The 21466-nt window shown below is 45.8% G+C and overlaps 3 protein-coding genes across 4 annotated transcripts; 1 reads left to right on the forward strand and 2 right to left on the reverse strand.

The window, feature by feature from the left end:
* Nucleotides 1-354: 354 nt before the first annotated feature.
* On the reverse strand, nucleotides 355-2265 carry rhno1 (RAD9-HUS1-RAD1 interacting nuclear orphan 1). 2 transcript variants are annotated; one of them, XM_056425097.1, is made up of 3 exons: nucleotides 2182-2265; nucleotides 1843-2024; nucleotides 355-1658 (listed from the first exon to the last, which is right to left on the reverse strand). In XM_056425097.1, the coding sequence occupies exons 2-3, from the start codon at nucleotides 1999-2001 to the stop codon at nucleotides 924-926; spliced, it is 894 nt and encodes a 297-aa protein (XP_056281072.1). In that variant the 5' UTR covers nucleotides 2002-2024; nucleotides 2182-2265; the 3' UTR covers nucleotides 355-923. The 2 variants fall into 2 exon arrangements, with proteins under 2 accessions (XP_056281072.1, XP_056281073.1); XM_056425098.1 differs by lacking the exon at nucleotides 2182-2265 and adding an exon at nucleotides 2134-2146.
* A 168-nt stretch (nucleotides 2266-2433) lies between these two features.
* foxm1 (forkhead box M1) lies at nucleotides 2434-9494 on the forward strand. Its single transcript, XM_056424930.1, has 9 exons — nucleotides 2434-2594; nucleotides 3568-4032; nucleotides 4134-4267; nucleotides 5338-5529; nucleotides 6209-6337; nucleotides 6446-6505; nucleotides 7065-7113; nucleotides 7262-7440; nucleotides 7544-9494. Exons 2-9 carry the CDS (start codon nucleotides 3594-3596, stop codon nucleotides 8381-8383), a joined length of 2022 nt encoding a protein of 673 aa, XP_056280905.1. The 5' UTR covers nucleotides 2434-2594; nucleotides 3568-3593; the 3' UTR covers nucleotides 8384-9494.
* A 163-nt stretch (nucleotides 9495-9657) lies between these two features.
* Nucleotides 9658-20866, reverse strand: si:ch73-352p4.8 (cystine/glutamate transporter). The gene is made up of 12 exons (XM_056424949.1): nucleotides 20626-20866; nucleotides 18814-18940; nucleotides 18627-18742; nucleotides 13381-13506; nucleotides 13166-13265; nucleotides 12995-13039; nucleotides 12713-12836; nucleotides 12520-12623; nucleotides 12342-12438; nucleotides 11066-11215; nucleotides 10793-10970; nucleotides 9658-10162 (listed from the first exon to the last, which is right to left on the reverse strand). Exons 1-12 carry the CDS (start codon nucleotides 20864-20866, stop codon nucleotides 10098-10100), a joined length of 1473 nt encoding a protein of 490 aa, XP_056280924.1. The 3' UTR covers nucleotides 9658-10097.
* Between the last annotated feature and the right edge of the window lie 600 nt (nucleotides 20867-21466).

The following is a 21466-nucleotide window of genomic DNA, read 5'->3' on the forward strand; positions in this document are numbered from 1 at the left end:
GCCCGCCGATTTCTACGTCGATTTTGATTGGCGGACATTCTGGAAAGGGGATGCAGTGAGCCGACCTACGTTGAGGGGCCGTTCATACATTTCCTTTTACCTTGAAATGTTGTTATCGGTTTGATTCAAAAGGAGCCATACGGAAATGATAAGAAAATACACAATACAATTAAATGTTTTGGGTTATTTCACTACCTCATATTACTAATTGTTGCCCGAGAAAAGTCTTAGGAAATAATACATTTAGTTTGCCCTTTAGGACACATATACATGTATTTCATGTACTTTACATTTGAAAGAGAGAAACAAAAAGGTTATAAATTACCCGGCATGGTTCACAATCACCAACAAGTGTTCAAATGTTCTTTCAGCATCACCCTTTGTTTTATTACACCAGTGACTCAAGCTTTCATGACATTGACTAAATGAGTGAGTCTGCACAATATAGTCCATATAAACATTACCTTTTCCCACACTTAAAGTGAGTGTAAGAATAACAAACAAAAAAGCTGGTTTTGCTGAAAGTCAGGATTATACAGAATACAAATACAAGGACCGCCTCTAATTTGCTAAATATTCTATAACAGTACATTATAATTATGAGGCTAGATCATTTCTCATTGATGAAAAAAGCTTGGAATTTGGATACTGCTGTAATTATTGCAATGTTAATTGGTCCATCACTTGATTTTGGTGTGTGGGAGGTGTGTGATGGTGAGTTATTTCCTAATGTCCTTGGCTTGTCATATTGACGTTAAATCAAAGTGAACAGTCCATGAACAGAAATGTGATGACTTTAAACTGCAGCAGCTCCCTTTAGTGCAATAAAATAAAAAATGTTCCGGTCACAGAAGTGTTCAGATAAATAATCAGGGACATTCTCTGCTGACATTGCCTCATCATCTTCTTACACAATCTCAACATCAGCTGTTAATTAAAACATCTGAATCAGAAAGATGGCCCCTCTCTTTTAACAACATCATAAAACCCCTCCTCCTCCTCCATGTCACCTTCACCCCGTAATCCTGCTCTGGCGTGTCAGGCACTAATATGTCCGGTGGCTGATTACATGGTGGTGTACATGGCTGAGGCGGTAGCAATTGTCGAGAGGTGAAGGGGGGACATCTAATCCCTCCTTGAGTTAGTTTTGGAGTGTCCACATCAGGTGGTGGACTGACACTGCTGACCTCAGTGGTGCTGAACTCATTGGAGGCAGGCGTTGACACCCTATCTGCTGAAATTCTGCATTTCCCCTTCACTCGAATAGATGGAGTTTTAGGCTGCTCCGAACATCTGCTCGAGGATGCAGCGCCATTAGGAAATCTCTCCACATTCCCTTTTCTGATTGAGGCCGTCTGTTTCTTTGGCGTGTCAGAGTGCTGTGCACTTGAAACCGCCCTCATGATTCGGCATGATCCCCGTGGCCGATTTCCTGCGTCAGACACGACAGTGGACTCCGTAGATTTCTTTGCGTGTGTGCTCTTCGGTTGATGAGGTTGGTCTCTTGACCTTGTCTGAAACGATAATGAGGGGAATGTGCACACGCTCTTCTTTCTGGACAACTGACTGCAACCGTCAAGGATGCTTGTGGCAGGGGGACATTTTCTTCTCCCTCGTCGCACCGGCAGAGCAGCTGCAGGGTCGAATTCTGGTCGTACCTGAAAGAGTAGAGTAAAAGGAACATCTAAATTAAACTTATGTTGCTTCAAATAAGCATTATGTTAAATGAATGCATATGAAACTCAGGTTTATCTGCAGACCGTTCCAATTACAACCGATTTGGTGATATACTCAAGGGGAAAAAGGGACACCATTTTTAAAAAAAATGAATGAATAACTTACCCAATAATTAAGAGCTGAGCTGTTCTGTGTCTCTGTGAAAAACTCTTTTGGGTTGAGTGCTGATCGGACTTCAGGCACATTTTGGAGTCTGGCTCCACACACAGGCTGCTCCAAGAACAGCAGGGGAGGCTTCTCTGTCTTTAAGGCTTTACGGGGCATTAATAGAAATCATCCCCGAAAACCTAGCGGAATGAAAACATCAACATGCCAATGTGATTGTCCGATTCACTTCACGTTGTACAGCTGCCAGATGCCAGATTACTGTTCACACGTCCACAGCCAGCTGTATACCTTTTGAACGTTTTCATTCGCAGCTACTGACCCGCCACTGTTACTCACCAAAATGCAATACTTCGCGCAAAACATGCCCATTATAGAAAACAATGAATGCGTGTAGAAAACGTTAGTTATTCCTTTGTCGTTGTGAACTTCTTTTGTTTTCCGTCTCCTCGTTAGTTATTATTTCCCGGTTTCCACCACTGACGCCTCTGATTGGTGCCAGCGCGGGCTTGTCTGGCTGCTATTGGTCCGTTTTTTATACCACGTGACCAAAGAAAAGGGGGTGTCACCCACAGCGCCAAAATTCAAAAACGTCGCTGAATCGAACAGACAGCATGTAAATAATAGGAAATGAAAGAATACCACACACATCCTTGGTCCTCTGATTTCACATTGAATATGAAGCAAGGGTTCCAACAACTCCCGGGAGTCCAGCCGAGTGGAACTGCCTGAAATACCACGTTATTATGAAGGTATGTCTTTATCCAATTTGGCTATTCGTCACAACGGTGTCGTAAGCTAACGTGACGGCTAGCCACAGCAGCTAACTTAGCTTTAGCTTCCAAACAGATAGCTGATCTTAGCCGAGGGAAGTGTGGTAATGTTGGCAAACGCAAGAGTCGATCTATATTTTTAATCCGAAATGGAGGGTTCCTCCTTCATCTTCATTTTGGACTCTGCTCCGTGACATTCGTGACAGCTAGCTAGTGGAATGGTACGTCATACTGAACTCCGTTGACATAATCGGACATGCACCTGAATACTTTCAGGACTTGTTCTTTAAATGTGCATCTGCAGTTGAATCAATTGGCATGCATTGGTAATAATTTCAACGATGTATTCGGCATAACTCTATCGCAGCATTGATTTGAATATCCATCGGTTAATTCCACCGCTGGCTGACATTCCCAAATGCACGACCCGGTTATCTTGGTATATAGTTACCCTTTTGAGATGAACCGCGTTCTAGTGGCTTGTCTATTAGCCCCTTGAATATATTCTGAATATGTAATAAATTCAAAACGTTAGATAAACAACGTCAACTGCAGACGTGTAACGCCAGCTGTTCTAGAAGGCACGAGTCGCCAGGGAACAACCAACGGATCTGACAACGGGTCAGCCGCGCCGCGAAAAGACGTCCAACTTTTAGCTTTAGTTTACTTTTTCAGGTCCATTATTAACATTTACATTGACAGGGCGCAGTGTGTTCGGACAGGTACGGTTATTAGAGATTGTCTATGTGATTTCCTCATGTAAATATAAATGACTAACGTCTGGAGAAACGGGTTGAAACCAGCTAACTGTTGATTAGGTTAGTTAACGCGAGCTAGCTAGTAACTTGACAGTGACGTCACACATTTCTCTGCCAGGTCAACTTTAATTCCAGATAAAATCTAGTCAGCAGACCCGAATGATGGCATTGGTCTTTGTGTTCTTTCTATACAGAATCAAGGAGCATTTTCAATGATTTGATGGCCATGAGACGGAGCCCAAGGAGACCCCTGATCCTCAGAAGAAGAAAATTGCCCTTCCAGCAGAATGAGCCGCCGGCTGCCGAACCCCGAAGCCGGGCTCACGCGCCAGGCTTCAAAGAACCTCCGAAGTCGGTCGGCAGCCAGTGTTTCCCCGATGGCATCCGCATCATGGATCACCCGTCCATGTCCGACACGCAGGTGGTTGTCATCCCCACGACGGTGGACCTGCACAGCGTCATCGGGGCCCTCACCGCCAAGGGCAAAGAGTGTGGCGTCCATGGGCCGAACAAGTTCATCCTCTTGAGTGGGAACGGCAGCCTGGACATTGGCTCTTTGTGTCAGCCCGCGGAGGAGGAGGTCGACGTCTCAGTACCAGTGAAGGAAGAATTGGCGCACTGCTCCCTGGATGTGAAACCGCTCACTGGAACTAAAGCATGTATGGAGATTAGGATATTTCAAGTATAATTGTGGAGTTGGTTCACAATCTTTAATCCTTCCTTTGTTGCAACACTAATGACACTTGCTTCTCTTCGTTAGTGAATAAGGAATTGGAGTTCGGTCCTTTGGATGACAGCCTCACCAACATGCAGTGGCTGGGCAAAATGAACACCTTCGAAGAGGATGCTGCCAAGCAGCTGGCCGACAAGGAGAACCAAAGCGCCAACTCTCAGGTCAGCTGCTCCTCGTCGCCGCCTCACTGTGAATGTTGATGTGACGACACGTGCGTGTATGGAGGGGACACTGATCTCAGGCATGTCTCGGCGTCTCCTGAAAACGACGTAGTAACCAGTCTTTTTACGATTCCCTTTGTGGTACTGGCATTGCAGAAAACGTGTTGCTTTTGACAGATTCAGGAGAACATTCCTTCCCACTGCTATTAGACTAATATATCTCCTCGAGCCAAATCCTTTTCAAATTGCAGGGTTCGTTCGGTCATGGAAAACCTGGAAAAGTCATGGAATTTTAAAATGGTCATTTCCAGGCCTGGAGAAGTCATGGAAAAAACTTAAATCATAAAAGTGTTGGAAAAGTCATGGAAATTTGTTAAAATCACATGTTCATTTACGCCCAGTTTGAAATAATTAAAAAAATTTTTTAAAGAAAGATGCTCAAAATATCAGCCAGCGATAGCTCTCAATACGCAACATTTTCGACAGTTTTCGTCTTTATACTGAGATTTTAGTTTGGTCATGGAAATTTGGTTTAAAGTCATGGAAAAGTCCTGGAAATCCACTGGTCGAAATGTGTAAGAACCCTGAAATTGGTCATCAATAAACATTTTTTCTTTTTACGTTTTCATTTCCTTTATTATTTAAATGTCCTTTTGTTATTTAAATTCTTAAATTTAACATCCCCTGCTATTTTATTGTATTGCAATCACTTTATACTTTACAATGTATAAACTTTAATTTGTATTTAATTCTTTACATTTCCTTTATTCTGTAAATTCTTAAATGTAACCTGCCCGGCTATTTAATTAGATTTTACTGTATTTTATATTTGTAAAAAATGTTTTGCTGCTGCGGCAAGAAATCTCCCCCTGGGGATGAATAAAGTCAAATATAATCTGCTAGATTGAAAATGTTTTGATTTCTAAAGGTACATTTAAAAACCTGAGTGAAGTAGCATGAATCCCTCGGTGTTGTCCGTGTTCAAGCTGATCAGCTGAATCGCAAAATAATCTGTCTCCAGTTTTTAATACGCGTTCGAGCCTCTTTCTTATTCTTCATTTCTTTTCCAGGCAGAAAATGGCCAAATGGATGCGCACCCTGTTCAGCAACCCATGTCAGAGAGGCCGCCGTACTCCTACATGGCCATGATCCAGTTTGCCATCAACAGTCAGAAGAGCAGGAGGATGACCCTGAGAGAGATCTACATGTGGATCGAGGACCACTTCCCTTACTTCAGAGAGGTGGCCAAGCCCGGATGGAAGGTGCTTTACAACTGAACACGCTCATTTGTGGGCGCAGTGAATACATCAAACTGAAGTGTTTTACACTGCCATACATTAAAGGTCCTACCAGGGTTCGTACGGTCATGGAAAACCTGGAAAAGTCCTGGAATTTTAAAATGGTCATTTCCAGGCCTGGAAAAGTCATGGAAAAAACTTAAATCATAAAAGTTTTGGAAAAGTCATGGAAATTTGTTATATTCACATGTTGATTTACGCCGAGTTTAAAATAATTCATATGTTTTTGAAAGGAAGACTCAAAATCTAAGCCGGCGTACGCTCTCTTACTATCGGCGCAATTATTATTTGTTCTCGTTGCAAGTGAACGCACCTTAACTGGAAAGTTCGCTGGCCATAGCAACAGTAGCTCAGGAAGCGGTCGGGATAATGTAATTTGTTTCATTTAAGGTGTATTGTATGCTTTGTAATTCTCATTGTTTGAATACTACATTTTCAAAAATGTTCATGTAAACACCAAGAGTTCAGTTTGGTCATGGAAATTTGGTTTATAGTCATGGAAAAGTCCTGGAAATCCATTGGTCAACATGTGTAAGAACCCTGAGCGTATCTACTGGAACTAGAACGCTGTATCATATAGCAAATATCTTCTGCGGGAATTTTCGATTCATAAGCTTTTAAAGACTTTTTTTATTTATTGCAGAATTCCATCCGCCACAATCTTTCTCTACACGACATGTTCATTCGTGAGACGTCGCCAGATGGTAAAATTTCTTTCTGGACCATCCGGCCTGAGGCCAACCGATGTCTCACTCTTGATCAGGTGTACCAGGTGAGCACAACTGACTTTTATCTCGATCGGTGCCGTCCACGTGGGAATCATTTCGGATTCTTGTTTTTTCCGATCTTCATCCCTCTTATTCCACATCTTTCTCGGCAGCACGGCTGTGACCCGATGACCGCCCCTGTTCCCGTGCCACAACTTTTACTTCCCCACCAAGTAAGATGGCTTTTACCTCTCGGTCCTCTAGGAACAGTCTCCGTGAGTCAGGCAGAGGAAAGCAGACAAGGGAACAGGAAATCAGACGCCCCACTTTCCCTTTCCCCAAAGAGTGCAGCTGGAGGCGTAAGATCGAGGGACATCTTTTTATTGCAGGAGGCGATGATGTGAGCAGCAGGGAGGCTGAGGTCACACCGAGGTCACCGCTTCCAGACCGCAGGCCCTGTCCAACCAGGAATGCTTCTATTTAGAAATAACAGCACACCATCATTCCTCCATACAGTGTAGGGACAGTTAGAAGAGGTCTGACTGTGACTTTCGGCTCTTCTTGCTTTGCCAAATCCTAAAACACGGTCGAGAACACAGGCTGGTGTGTGTGTGTGTGTGTGTGTGTGTGTGTGTGTGTGTGTGTGTGTGTGTGTGTGTGTGTGTGTGTGTGTGTGTGTGTGTGTGTGTGTGTGTGTGTGTGTGTGTGTGTGTGTGTGTGTGTGTGTGTGTGTGTGTGTGTGTGAGGCGTCAACCACATGAATTGATGTCATGTCATTTTTGTTCTTCACAGCAACATAAGAGGATTCTTCCTGATGCGAGAAAAATGCCAACTAGTTCTGGTGAGTTAACAAAGATGGAAGAGTGAAATGGAGGGGGGGGGGGGTGACACGTCATGCTTTTTATTTTTATTTTTTTTATTTTTAATAAATAAAAAATATGTTTGTCATTGAGATGCCGTGCTCTGAGTTGTCGTCGTCGTGCTTTCAGAGAGACGGATGAAACCTCTTCTCCCTCGAACCGATTCCTACCTGGTTCCCATCCAGCTCCCGCTCACCTCCTCCGTCTTCCTGCCGTCCTCGCTGGCCCGCCTCCCCCCCGCCTCCGGCCCGCAGCCCACCAAGCCGAACACGTCGCGAGGAGTCAAGAGAGTGCGCATCGCTCCGAAGGTAAAACGCTCCGTCGGCGCGCCGCGTCTCCAATAGAAAAAAAAAATGAACCGGCGAGTCGCCGGCGGATCCTGTTGACGCCGCTGCTCGTGTGTCCCGACAGGTGACGAAAAGTGAAGTCCCGTCCGTGCTGCTGCGTCTCCAGGAGGACAGAGGCCTCGTGGTGCGGCTGAAGGAGGAGCCGGAAGGCGTCCCCATTAAATGCGAGACTCCCAGAGCCCCTCCCCCGAGGCAAGGCAGCAGCTCGCGCCGCAAACAGCGCCTGGTCCACTCTCTGAACGAGGAGCCCGTCCTCCTCTACCCCGACAACACTTTCGTCGACTCCGGCGTCTTCTCCGACGCGTCGACCTTCCAGGCGTCGCGCGACGGCGAGCCGGACTGGCAGCAGCAGGAGCGGCACAGCCCCGAGCGGGACTTCTCCTTCAAGACGCCCATCAAGAGCGGCGGCCACCTGACCTCCTCCACGCCCAGCAAGCCTCCCTCTCACGTGCCCCCCGAGCCCTGGAAGGTGACCCCCGTGGGCGAAGGGAGCCAGAGCGTCCTGGACTTCAGCCCCATCCGCACGCCGGGCGGCCCCGCGGTCACGCCGCTGCACGACTACACCACCTTGAGCTTCAACAGCACGCCCTTCAAAGACTGGCCTCTGTTCAGCTCCCCGAGAGAGCTGTTCACGTCGGCTCCCGCCAGGGCGACGGGGCCCTCGGATTGGCCGGTCGACTTCTTCCGGAGCGGCTGCTCCAGAGAGCTGCTTCAATCAGGAGGAGGAGGAGGAGGAGGAGGAGCCACGCCCGCTAACCGCTCCATCACAGAGGGCCTCGTCCTGGACACGATGAACGACAGCCTGAGCAAGATACTCGTGGACATCAGCTTCTCCGGGCTGGAAGACGACGACCTGGGAATGGCCAACATCAGCTGGTCCGAGTTCTTCCCTCAGTTCAAGTAGCTGGAGGAACGCATTTTAATCACATCGCATCTCTTCTTCCAAAACACTATCGGGGAATATGGGAATAATGATTGATGAATACATAGATTTTTATAGTTTCCAGGTCATGTAAGCGAGCTGCTTACCCCCCCCCACATTAGATGTTCCTCTCCGCCTTTTCTTTCATCGGTTCCGTCGCTCCTCATCTGTCTTTTGTCTCGCTTCTATCCTTTAAAGCTCTTCGTCGCTCCGGTTTTCTGTTGATCCCGTATCCTACCCGTCGTATCTGTCCTGCGCTCTTGAAGGACACAGGAAAATATATCCGTGTGTGTGTGTGTGTGTGTGTGTACACGTATGTATGTCTATTTGCACATTTTTAATATATAATTTTTAGCTTTAGCGTTTTGCGAACGAAGAGGCAATATATTGCCGGCGAGGCGCCGCCGCTCGGTTCGGGCGGTCCTCCTGGAAGTCTGCTTTTAGATTGCGGGCAATAAACGATAGCACAGTAATACAAATAGCACTAACAGCAGTGGGACGGCCTCCGGGCGCCACGCGTAGATCCTGTCTGTTCATCGGCCCGCCATCAGGGGGCGCCGTGCACCTGCAGAAGGGGGACATCTTTGCATGCAGTCACTCCTCGTGTCAACACTGTAATTTGAAGGTCGTCTTTACGGTGGAAATATTGAATGTCTAGTGTCTCATCTAGCAGATTTGATTAGTTTCCAGTAAAGAATGCACATGGGATGTAGGAAAAAGCTCCTTGTATTTTTTTGGCGGCCAGGATGGAAGACCTTCCCGTTTTTTTTGAGACTGCCACAAAATAATAATGTCAGGCTTTTAATTGTTCCTTCTGGCTCGTGTGTGTTTTGCGTCGCGGTGAGTTCACAGCCAGCGGTGGTTTCAAAGTGTAACTTGTTCCGGTGTTTCTGCGACTGTAGCCTACATTAAACCTGCCGGTGTCGGTGCCTCTCGCTCGGCTCACATTTAAATAAAGAAAATGTAATTAAAGACGGGTTTGGACGAACCTCGCACAAACTGCATCTCAGTGAAAAACATTCGGTGTGTTGCATCTGTTGAATGACGTTCTGTAAGCCAGGTTATTTATATTTGAATAAAGGTAGAAACCATTTATGGATTGTCTTTGTGATTTCAAGAATGACTTCATTGGTTTTTATAGAGCTCTGTAACAATAAGGCTCATCGCCTTGTCATGCAAAAGTGCAACATAAGCAAATAATGTCAGGTTCTTGTGACGGGGTGAGGCTCAGGCGCAGAGAGACAGGCTGGACGCAATATGAATAACAACAAAAAAGCACTCTTTAATGAGGCAAAACAGTTTACAAAAAACAAGGTCCAAAAGGGGCAGGCAGAGGATCCAGGTTCAGGGCAGGCAGGGTCAACAAGCAGAACCAGGACCACGGACAGGACGACGGGAAAAGGACACAGAACTATAGACGACAATCCGACACCAGACAAGGGAAACACAGGTGTACGACATCAGACACTAACGAGACAAGAGTGGCTGAGGGCAGGTGCAGAGAATTAAACAATTAAGACAGAGGAGACACAGGAGAAACAGAACAGGGTGTTACAAATAAGAAGTAATAGTAACATTTTACGACCTGTTTATCTTAAAATAAGTCCAGTATCCAAATGGAAGGTTAAATCACAGAATTAGAATCTAAACAAAAACACATTGTTGGACTTGGTTGGTATCCAGCAGAAAGACATCTTCAGTACGTCTGGACTTCCTGTTGAGCCACTTCCAGCAGGATCTGCAGCTGCTTGCTGATGTAGTCTGGGAATATGGAAGAGAATCAAGAGTTATGGAGTAAAAGAGGCCGGGGGAATGAATCGGACCACGGCCCTCTCGTAAAGCCTCTGACCTCTATTTCACTCATTCTGACCTCTATTTCACTCAGTTTATTTTATTCAGCCCAATATCACAAATAACGAATTTGCCTCAGAGGGTTTAACAATCTACACATCTGTCATCCCTGACCTTTGACCTCACATCGGATCAGGAAAAAGTCCCAAAATATTGACAACAAACTTTCACGGAGAAAAAAAGGGAAGAAACTTTGAGGAGAGCAATGGAGGAGGATCCCTCTCCAGGATGGACAGAATAATAGAAGTCATATCTATTATTATATGAACAGTGTTACAGAGTTACATAAACAAATTCAATAAATATGACAATGTATGAATAGTTCGTAGGAGGCATGGACCACGATCCAGATTACATTTAATTACACTCCTTAGAAAAAGCTCTGTTCCACGATGATGCATAAAATAATGCCATTTGCTCTTTTTCACCTTCTGCTGCAGACACGTTGAAGATGTAACGACGTCTTTTCCCAACAAAACGGATTTACGTATAAAAAAATCAAGAAACGACAACGTTTGCATCATTTAGTCTCTGACTTACCAAAGAAGCGTGTCAATCGGTGCGGTAGGCGGTAGCGGTAGACGGTCCCGTAGTAAACTGGGATCCCGCTCAGTGTGAGCGCGCAGCTGATCCCGGTGTTCCAGGGGTCCGAGTACAGAGACAGAGCCACGATGAAGAAGCAGACCACCGTGAAGATGACCGCCACGGACAGGTGCACCTTTCCATCGCCAGAAAAGAGCAAATGAAAATATGCCGCGCGGTCCGTTTAGTTTACAGGCGTGGCAGGGAGAGAGAGAGGGGCCACACACTGACCTTGAAAGGTCGTACGTAGTCGGGGAAGCGATACCGATGGAGGATCATCCCCAAGGTTGCCAAGGCGATGAAGAACCAGCGGGAGAAGGAGACGAAGCTGATGAGCTGGTAGATGTCCCCCATGACTAACATCAACACCATCAAGGGGTACTGGAGGCCGACAACACAGATATGATGACACGGCCATACTCCTTCTGTTATGTTGCATATCGTGATGGAGAGGGGAGTAACGCATATTTACACAATTCATAATTTTCTATGTTACATGTGGGTATCACTCGGCATGAAGAGCGGGTTGCTATAAATAACTTAAACCTGTAAAAATATAAGAAGAAAAGATAATTGAATGAAAATTATTAATAATAATATTAAATGAATAAATATTAATATAATTGTTATTTTATATTAATTTTCTAATTTATTTGATTATAATAAATGGATAGGAATATATAAGCATTTTTTGCTTCTACCTATACCATTTCAGTCTTTCTGTTTTGTATATTATATAGAATGATACACAACAAAAAATTGCATTACATTTGACAGAAAAATACCTTTTTCAATTAATTTCATAACTATATTTGTATACTGATAATGAAGTTAAATCATTCCATTTTCAGATTCAAAAATGTATTTTGGGTTTCTACTTGAACATATTGACACACTTTAATGTTAAAAAAACCACATTATTTTCCTTTTACTATTCCTCTCTTTTTTCATATTTTAGTGTCTGTTTCTTTAAGCCTGCCTAGGTCTTCTCTGATTGGCTTGTCAGATAATTATGATGCACCTGATGGATACTCAAGTGTGTGTGTGTGTGTGTGTGTGTGTGTGTGTGTGTGTGTATATTCTCATGAGCCTGCACAGGACATTAAAGGGGGATGCAAATTTGAATGTCACGTTGAAACCAGGCGGCGACCTGAAGCCAATGCGGAAGTGTTGCATTCTCTCTAGTGACCACCAGGGGGCGACTCCTCTAGCTGCAAAAAGAAGTCAGATCGTAAAGAAGTCTATGAGAAAATAACTTCTCTCTTGATTTATTCCCTCAGTAAACATTGTACACATGAATGTATGGTCTCAATCTTTAGTTTAGTGTTCTTCACTATGGCTTGATGTTCATTTAGTCAATAACGGTCCAAATATGGTAACTTCCGTTTATTGGTTGCAAAAAATCCAGATCTTCTTACTCGAGGCTTCAAAAGGGCGTCGCAATGACAACGTCCACTTCTTATACGCGGTCTATGATGGGTTTTTTATCGTTTGGAAGGTATTTTACCAGGATTAGCACGGCGGGCAAAGGCGTGTGTCTGCGGACGTGAATCATGGAAAACAGTTGGGGCCAGTGGCCCTCCCTGGCTCCAACCAGCAGCATCCTGCAACACAAACAGTGAGATGTGAAGCCCACGCCAGAGCACCAGACAATAATAACATAATATCGTCGGATCACGGGTCACCTGGGTGTTCCGAAGATTCCCCCGTTGAGCGCCCCGAGGCAGGACAGCGCCACGAGAATGGGAATCACGGAGGCCAGTCCGTGGAAAGCGCGGTTTGCGAACGTCTGCGGGGGGGTGGGGGAGGACAGAGGAAGAGCACGGCGTTCAATATCTTCCTCCAATTATTTCTTTACGCGTGCGTGCTCTCACTGACCACGGCCACGGCCTCAGACAGCAGCAGCTCGGCGGGGGTCATCATGGTGAAGTAGGCCACGTTGATGAGCACGTAGAAGACGGTCACCATCACTATGGAGCAGATGATGGCCAGCGGGATGTTTCTGTGGAGACAGGATGCACCCGCCGAGGAAGTCTTTCAAGTCCATGCTTCATGTGTTAAAGCTGCATTATCTCTCCTGACCACCAGGGGGCGACTCCTCTGATTGTATAGAAGTGTATGCGCTTTGAAAGTAGATCTTTGAGGGCGGATATAAAATACCTATTTGGGTTTTTGACCTCTTCTGTGATGTAGTTGAGATAAAACCTAAAAGGGGAAAAACACAAGCGTTTAAAAAAATATATTACTGGTTGATGTCAAAGAGACCGTGAAAAGGTTCCATGGGGAGTAAAAGACGCGTTTTGAATGCCAGCCAATGAAAAGTCGCTTTACCATCCTCCGTACGCATACAGGCCGTTGTAGAAGGCCAGGGGCAACATATCCAACGCCGACGGGTCCACCTCGAAACTGTTCTGGAAACTCTCTGTTTTTCCTGGAGAGAAGAAGAAGAAGAAGAAGAAGAAGAAGAAGAAGAAGAAGAAGAAACTTGACCCCCGACAGCTGGACAAACATCTGCATCCTCGGTATAAGCGGTGACGTCCTCCCACCTTTGGCCAGCGCGATGCCTCCGGGGACGATGATGAGGACCAGAGCGAACATCTTGATGAAGGTCAAGGTGACCTGAGTGCGGGAGGCCAAGGTCACGCTCCAGCAGTTGATGGCCACGACAAACGCTGCCGAGACACACAAAGACAAACAGCTGGGAAGGTCCCTGCATCTGTATGATGGCATTGTGGGTACACACAGAACCATAATGGTTCTTAAATGGTTCTTTAAAAGGCGTTGTTGTTCTACCAAGAACCATCAGCTACTGAAGAACCATTCTTTAATTTGAGGCACCATTTTAGGTTCTTTGAAAGACTATTTAAGGAAATGGTTATCTAAAGATACAAGATGGCGCGGCTGTGTCCAGACGCCGTCGAGGTAGCTCCGCGGAGATTGTGCGCTCTTTTAGTTTTTGTGTTTATTTTTAATGTTTTCTTTGCCACAAACACATCGGCACTAACAGCATACGACCGCAGCACACTTTTGGACATAAACTTTGCATGCAAAACAAGGGTTTTGTCCACTTTTCCATCGATCCAGCGTGGCGGCAGAGATCGTCGAGCGAACCACATCAACAACAGTGGAGCCGCTACTACGGGGAGACGACGAAAACATCGAGGGAAACGGAGCGGAATTCGGAACAGACTGAGAGTTCAAGCCCACCGCCCACCTCTGCCCAGCATCCTTCTTGCTAACGTCCAGTCTCTGGAAAACAAGATGGATGATGTCAATCAGATTCCAACGGGACATGAGGACTGTAATATTTTTGTCTGAACTTGGCTGACCCGCTGGTGCGGATCGAGTCATATACACAACCGAGTCCTTCTCTGTTTTCCGTGCAGACAGAACGGAAGAGTCTGGTAAATCTAAGGGTGGAGGGTTTGCTTCATGACTAACAACATGTGGTGCGACCCCAAGAACATTAAGACTCTTTCTCGTTCCTGCTCGCGAACCTGGAACATCTGACGATCTCATGCCGTCCATTCTACCTTCCCGGGAGTTCAGCTCGGTCATCACCACAGCCGTCTACATACCACCACAAGCGGACACCGGCGTAGCACTATCGGACCTACATGATGTGTTATGTCGGCATCAGAACAAGTATCCGGCGGCTGTGGTGGTGGCTGGGGACTTTAATAGGGCTAACCTAAAAAGTCATGCGAACTTTCACCAGCACATTACGTGTGCTACCAGAGGAAAGAACGTTGGACCACTGCTATCGCCATTCAAGAGAGGCTACAAGGCTGTCTCTCTCCTCCGCTTGGAAAATCAGACCATGCCGCCATTTTCTGCTTCGGATACCGGAAAAGATCAGCGGTAGTGACGAGGAAGCGGTGGTCTGACCAATCAGAGGCTGAGCTACAGGACGCTCTGCGTGTCGCGACTGGGACATGATCCAATCCAGTTCCAGTGACGTCAGCGAGTTTCGCGAAGTAGCAATGAGCCTCATAGCAAAGCGGACACCATCGTCCCCACGGTAAAAGTTAGGGTCTTTCCTAACCAAAAGCCGTGGGTTGATAGATCCATCCGTGAAGCTGTGAACGCCCGCATTGCTGCCTATAACTCCGGTCTTGTATCCGGCAACATGGACAGTACAAGGCAGCGGTCTATGGACTGAGGAGGCGGTGAAGGAAGCCAAGAGGAGGTACCGAGACAGAGTGGAATCACAGATGGAGCAGCGCGACACCAGGCGCCTATGGCAGGGGCTACGGACTATCACAGACTACCAGAGCAGACCCGCGCTATGGTGAGTGCCGACGCATCCCTAGCGGACGACCTGAACTCATTTTATGCGGTTTGAGGCTAGCAACAACAGCGCTAGCTCAGCTAACAACAACACCGTTAAGCGTAGCCGAGGTGAGTTCTACCGCTGGGGATGAACACACACTCTCTGTGACCGAGCACAGTGTGAGGAGGGCTCTGTTGAGGTGAACACCAGGAAAGCTGCAGGTCCAGATGGCATATCTGGGCGAGTACTGAAGACCTGTGCTAACCAGCTAGCTCCAGTGTTCACCACAATATTCAACCTCTCCCTGGCTGAGTCCGTGGTCCCGCCTGCTTCAAGAGATCCACTATTGTCCCTGTGCCCAAGAATGCTTCTCCAGCATGTATGAATGACTACCGTGGCCTCACCTCGGTGGTCATGAAATGCTGAGAGGCTGATAAAGGACTACATCTGCGCCTTCCTCCCTTCCTCCATGGACCCGCTGCAGTTTGCTTATCGCCCAAACAGATCCACAGATGATGCTGTCTCCCAGGTACTGCACACCACACTCTCATCTGGACAGCCAGAAGGGGGCTATGTGAGACTGCTGTTCATTGATTATAGTTCAGCTTTCAACACCATAGTCCCTCCAGACTGGCGGCAAGCTGATTGAGCTGGGACTGAACACCCCCTGTGTGCTTGGATCCTGGACTTCCTGACCGCCAGGCCACAGGTGGTCAGGGTGGGCAGACACACCTCAAATCCCTCACCCTGAACACAGGATCCCCCAGGGTTGCGTCCTCAGCCCCTACTGTACTCCCTGTACACACATGACTGTGTGGCCAGGTTCAGCTCAACACCATCATCAAGTTTGCGGATGACACAGTGGTGGTGGGCCTGATCTCCGACAACGACGAGAAGGCCTACCTGGAGGAAGTTGCTGATCTGTCACTCTGGTGCCAGGACAACAGCCTCATCATGAATGTCACCAAAACTAAGGAGCTGATTGTGGACTTTAGGAGGGTACAACAACAGAGGACGTACTCACCACTGGGGATTAACGGGACTACTGTGGAGAGGGTGGGCGGGTATAAATACCTGGGAGTCCACATCACCGAGGATCTGACATGGTCAACAAACACAGACACTCTGGTGAGAAAGGCAAGGCAGCGCCTCTACCACCTCAGGCAGCTGAGGAAATTTAAAGTTTCCCAGAGGATCCTTCAGTCCTTCTACTCTGGAGCTGTAGAGGCGTCCTGACAGGAAGCATCACAGCCTGGTTTGGCAACTGCTCCGCTCAGGACAGGAAGGCTCTGCAGAGAGTACTGCGTTCGGCTGGACGCACTATTGGAACTACACTCCCACCCTGCAGGACTTGTACACCAGGAGGTGCAGAACCAGAGCCGGCAGGATCATGAAGGATCCTCACCACCCCAACAACAGACTGTTTCAGCTGCTGCGGTCAGGCAGGCGCCTCCGTAGTCACGCTGCAAGAACAGAGAGACTGAGACGGAGTTTCTTTCCTCAGGCCATCAGGACTGTGAACTCCGACCTCACCAGGACCCCCACATAGACCCACACAACTGCCCCTCTTAGGCACACACACACACACACACACACACACTTACTGTAAATATTGTGTTGTTTTTTATTGTAAATAGTGTGTACTTGTTGCCCTTGCACATTCCTGCTGAGCATTGCCACTTTCATTTCACTGCACACCCTGTGTGTGTATGTGACAAATAAAACATCTTGAATCTTGAATCTTGAAGAACCCTGGTTTGAAAGGTTCTTTGTGGAACCAAAAATGGTGCCTTAAAGCAGGGGTCCCAGTTGGAACCGGGCCGCGGAAAAAAAGTGAATAAATAAAGTTTAAATTTTTTTTTTTTTAATCAGTCGGAAAAATATATTATTTTGAAAAAGGACCGGATCCACCCGTGTGTACGTCTGAGCCGCGTTCAGGAGTCTTAAAGTTCGGGTTTATCGCTGCAGGCGAGTCTCACGCGCCGAACCCTTTGCTGGCGGCACATTTCAGTGACAAAGAATCATAAAACATATTCAACCTGCTCAATGAATTCTGTCACTTCAGGGATATGACAACTGTTTTCAAGTTGGCCGATAAAGTCGCTGCTGTGTGGGCGAGTGAACAGCGGAATATTCTACATGTTTCAGACGTTGACCGGGTGGAAGAGGCTTTTCAAAGAGTTTGAGCGGTACTCCAACCACAAAAGACCCGACTGCAAAAGAATAGACCTGCAACCCATTTGTAAACAAACCCACCCGGTGAATCGAGCCCGTCCGAGCTAAAAGAAAATGTGTTCGAGATGCAAAGGACGGTGGCCTTAAGGGACAGTTCACACAACAACTCTGCCTGTTCTAATGACAGCGACCAGAACTCGGTTAGGAGCAGCGGACCAAACACACGTCTGTGTCGCCGTCTCCATCAGCGGCTCGTTGCAGGTCAACAAGCGCACGGCTCACACTAATTCGGCGTCATGATGAGTTGTAGTTTTGGCACTTTATGCCCTTCGTATAATTGTATGACGTCATATTTATTACGTCATTTATATTGCCGGTCCGTGAAAATAATTCCTGACACGGAACCGGTCCGTGGCTCAAAAAAGGTTGGGGACCGCTGCCTTAAAGAACCATTTTTGAATGTTATTTAAAATACCTTATATGTTCTTTGAAGAACTATTTAAGGAAATGGTTATTTAAAGAACCCTGATTTATAAGGTTCTTTGTGGAACCGTAAATGGTGCCTTAAAGAACCATTTGTTGAAGGTTCTTTGAGACACCTTTATGGGTTATTTGAAGAACTATTTAGGAAATGGTTATTTAAAGAACCTTGATTTGAAAGGTTCTTTGTAGAACCAAAAATGGTGCCTAAAAGAACCACTTTTGAATGTTATTTGAAATACCTTATATGTTCTTTGAAGAACTTTTTAAGGAAATGGTTATATGTTCTTTGAAGAACTTTTTAAGGAAATGGTTATTTAAAGAACCCTGATTTATAAGGTTCTTTGTGGAACCGTAAATGGTGCCTTAAAGAACCATTTTTTGAAGGTTCTTTGAGACACCTTTATGGGTTATTTGAAGAACTATTTAGGAAATGGTTATTTAAAGAACCTTGATTTGAAAGGTTCTTTGTAGAACCAAAAATGGTGCCTAAAATAACTACTTTTGAATGTTATTTGAAATACCTTATATGTTCTTTGAAGAACTTTTTAAGGAAATGGTTATATGTTCTTTGAAGAACTTTTTAAGGAAATGGTTCTTTAAAGAACCCTGATTTAAAGGTTCTTTGTGGAACCATAAATGGTGCCTTAAAGAACCATTTTTTAAGGTTCTTTGAGACACCTTTAGAGGTTATTTGAAGAACTATTTTGGAAATGGTTCTTTAAAGAACCCTGGTTTGAAAGGTTCTTTGTAGAACCAAAAATGGTTCTTCTATGGCATCACTCTGAAGAACCATTTTTGGTACCAGATGGCACCTTAATTGTTCTGTGGAGGAGGAGGAGGAGGAGGAGTAAAACCACTCACTCAACCCCAGGAGGCTGACCAGTTTGATGAGCTCTATGGGAGCAGCACACGGCGTAAAGAACGGCTCCACCACGTAGCGGCCGAACGCCAGGGCCACGGTGGACGCCAAGGCCGGCCTGCACACGGAGAGCACGCCGGTTACGCGGTGCGATCTCACTTTTTTCCCGCACTAACCGGAAAAACCAACCTGATGAAGAGGCACTCGATCCAGAGCCGTAAAAAGGCGGGCAGCGGCCCCAGCGTCTCCAGGAGGTAAATGAAGTGGCCCCCTGACTTTGTGAAAGTGGTGCCCAGCTCAGCGTAGCACATGCCCCCTGATGGGGTCAGAGGGGGAAACACATTGTTCCGTGTTGGAATTACCAAAATGATATCATGACATGTATTTCAGTTGGTTTTGATGACATATTTTGCCCATGATGAATGATTTTTGGATCGTTTTGTCAGCCTGTTATTTATCAAGGCCACAAAGCGTTGTAAAAACATGGATTTCCTTGGAGGTTTTTTTAATCCTTTTTTATTTGCTCCAATATGTTACACATTAGTTTCAATAGTATTATTTTAAACTCCATCTCAAAACATACCTGTTTACACTGGCATGCGGTTATTTTAAAAATTCTTTGACCTGCTTTTTATCTTCTCTGTTCATTTATTTTATTGCACCATCTTTTACTGTATATTTACTTTGCTCTTTTAACTGTTAAAATGTTTTAGCCAAATAGTTTGAAGTGATTACTGTACTGCACTTTGTGAAACATGACTGACTTACTTACAAGACGCCTGCAAAACTATCGTCTTGTTTCTATCAGCGTCACCTGAGGTTTGTGTTTACTGCTAATTACCTTTGCATTGAAAATGCGGAAGGTTATGTTTTGATCGCCGTGTATTTGTATGCGTGCGTGCGTGTTATTCGCATAAGTCAAAAAGTATTAAACCGAATCGCATGAAATTTGGTGGGATGATTGGTTATTATCCGGGGAACATTTGATTAGATTTTGGGATAGATCGGGTCAAAGGTCAAGGTCAAGGTCATGAAAAGGTCAACATCTTATTTTTACCATAGCGCGGTAAATTTTTCATCCAATTGACATGCAACTAATGCCAAAATTTTCATAATTCAATGCCCAATCTTGTGATATGCGAAGGTATGCGCTCTACCGAGTGCCCATTCTAGTTAATAAATATTAGGATGCCAACACGCTCCACTAAAACATGGTAAACATGGGAGAGATCGTAGAGCATGATGATGTCATCATTTAGCACGTGGCCATAAACTCTTGTCTTGTTGTGTGAATAACTTGCAATAAAATAAACGGATAAATAAACACATTCACTGATTCATCATCACAATAATAATTTCATAATTGGATGCTTGGACAAATGCATTGGACGACATATTGAAAACAAATATATACTTTCATTAATTAGCTACATTTATTTTGAAAAGTAAAAACAAATAAAAAATCAATCATTATTTATATCAAAAGGAATAACAAAATAAAAGTATATTTAAATGATTATTTTTTTAACCCTTGTGTTGCCTTAGGGTCATTTTGACCCGAATCAATATTACACCCTCCCCCCGCCTTAGGATTAATTTGACCCCATTCAATGTTTAATGTCGGTGTTCTTTCGGTAGTCTACAAACAAACATAAAGTGCCTCACACTTAAACTTGGAAAACAATATTAATTCTAATAATGTTCTGGAGGTTTTAATTGCTGGCGTCAAATTGAACCCAAAGGGTAAAATATGTTAGTAAATATAAAGGTAACAGGAGGGTGAAACATTGAATCGGGTCAAAATGACCCAAAGGTGGGGGGAGGGTGTAATATTGATTCGGGTCAAAATGACCCTAAGGCAACACAAGGGTTAATTGAAAAAAATATTCACATGTTTTCATTTCATCTTGTGTTTTTTCCTGAAATATTCCATTCCACATCTGCACCAAACACACACACACACACACACACACACACACGTATAAAGTGTCTCCGTCTTACCGAGCGTCGAGAGGACCCCACTCAGCACCCACACCAGCAGGGAGACCCCCACGCTGCCGCCGCTGTTCACCAGCACTCCCTTGGGTGCGATGAAGATCCCGCTGCCCACCACTGTGCCGACGATGAAGCACACGGCGGGCAGCAGGCCGATCTTCCTCCGGAGTTGCACCGCGTCTTCTTCCGTCTTCTTCTTCTTCTTCTTCTTGTCGTCGTCCCCTTCCCCCGCTTGTGTCCCGTCCATCGTGCCTGAAACCCGTTGCACTTCTTCCCCCTCGAGGCGTGTCTGTCTTCTCTCAAAGCAAATCCACAGGCCTCCTCTGGGCCTCCTGCTAACCCTTCTGGACACACACACACACACACACACACACGTTTGCAGCGGTTAAAGGATGTGCACATGAGGCTTGCGCAACACTGGCTTCGACAACATATGGCCCTCTCCTCTCCTCCAAGCTTATCCTGCATGTTCCCCCCCCCCCCCCCCCCCGTCTGAGCAGGGAACACAGCGAGCACTCTTCTAAACTAAAGTAATTAGTGCAGTTTAAAGTCTTAACACGCTCCTTGCGTTGCACTCTGTCTGTGTGTGTGTGTGTGCAGCTTGACAGAGGCCTTTTCCGGCCTTTTGGGGGGGGGGGGAGGGTAAAAGGGACCGAACGATGTACGGTCAGCTGCACAGATTGCAGGGGTCCCCCCACTTTCAAAAACAACACCCGTTTCCACCTCGTCCCATCCGAGGCCGTGTAAGCCGGGGGTTTGAATTCCTTTCATGTGGCTTTGGGCTAAAACCTGAAATATGTGCTTGTGATATTTGCACGAGAACAACCAGTTGAGCAGAGAGACTCCC

Source organism: Pseudoliparis swirei, chromosome 10 (assembly GCF_029220125.1).
Source record: "Pseudoliparis swirei isolate HS2019 ecotype Mariana Trench chromosome 10, NWPU_hadal_v1, whole genome shotgun sequence".
NCBI classification, from domain to species: Eukaryota; Metazoa; Chordata; class Actinopteri; order Perciformes; family Liparidae; genus Pseudoliparis; species Pseudoliparis swirei.

Excerpts from the sequence above, each read along its gene's own strand:
- si:ch73-352p4.8 (XM_056424949.1), bottom strand. The coding sequence starts at position 20,866 with ATGGACGGGACACAAGCGGGGGAAGGGGACGACGACAAGAAGAAGAAG. Across the intron at positions 18,941-20,625 it reads TGGGGTCCTCTCGACGCTCG|GGGGCATGTGCTACGCTGAG; the intron begins GTAAGACGGAGA and ends TGACCCCATCAG. Across the intron at positions 12,837-12,994 it reads GAGGTCAAAAACCCAAATAG|AAACATCCCGCTGGCCATCA; the intron begins GTATTTTATATC and ends CTGTCTCCACAG.
- rhno1 (XM_056425097.1), bottom strand. The coding sequence starts at position 2,001 with ATGCCCCGTAAAGCCTTAAAGACAGAGAAGCCTCCCCTGCTGTTCTTG. Across the intron at positions 1,659-1,842 it reads GCTCAGCTCTTAATTATTGG|GTACGACCAGAATTCGACCC; the intron begins GTAAGTTATTCA and ends CTACTCTTTCAG.
- foxm1 (XM_056424930.1), top strand. The coding sequence starts at position 3,594 with ATGGCCATGAGACGGAGCCCAAGGAGACCCCTGATCCTCAGAAGAAGA. Across the intron at positions 5,530-6,208 it reads TGGCCAAGCCCGGATGGAAG|AATTCCATCCGCCACAATCT; the intron begins GTGCTTTACAAC and ends TATTTATTGCAG. Across the intron at positions 6,506-7,064 it reads AACTTTTACTTCCCCACCAA|CAACATAAGAGGATTCTTCC; the intron begins GTAAGATGGCTT and ends TGTTCTTCACAG.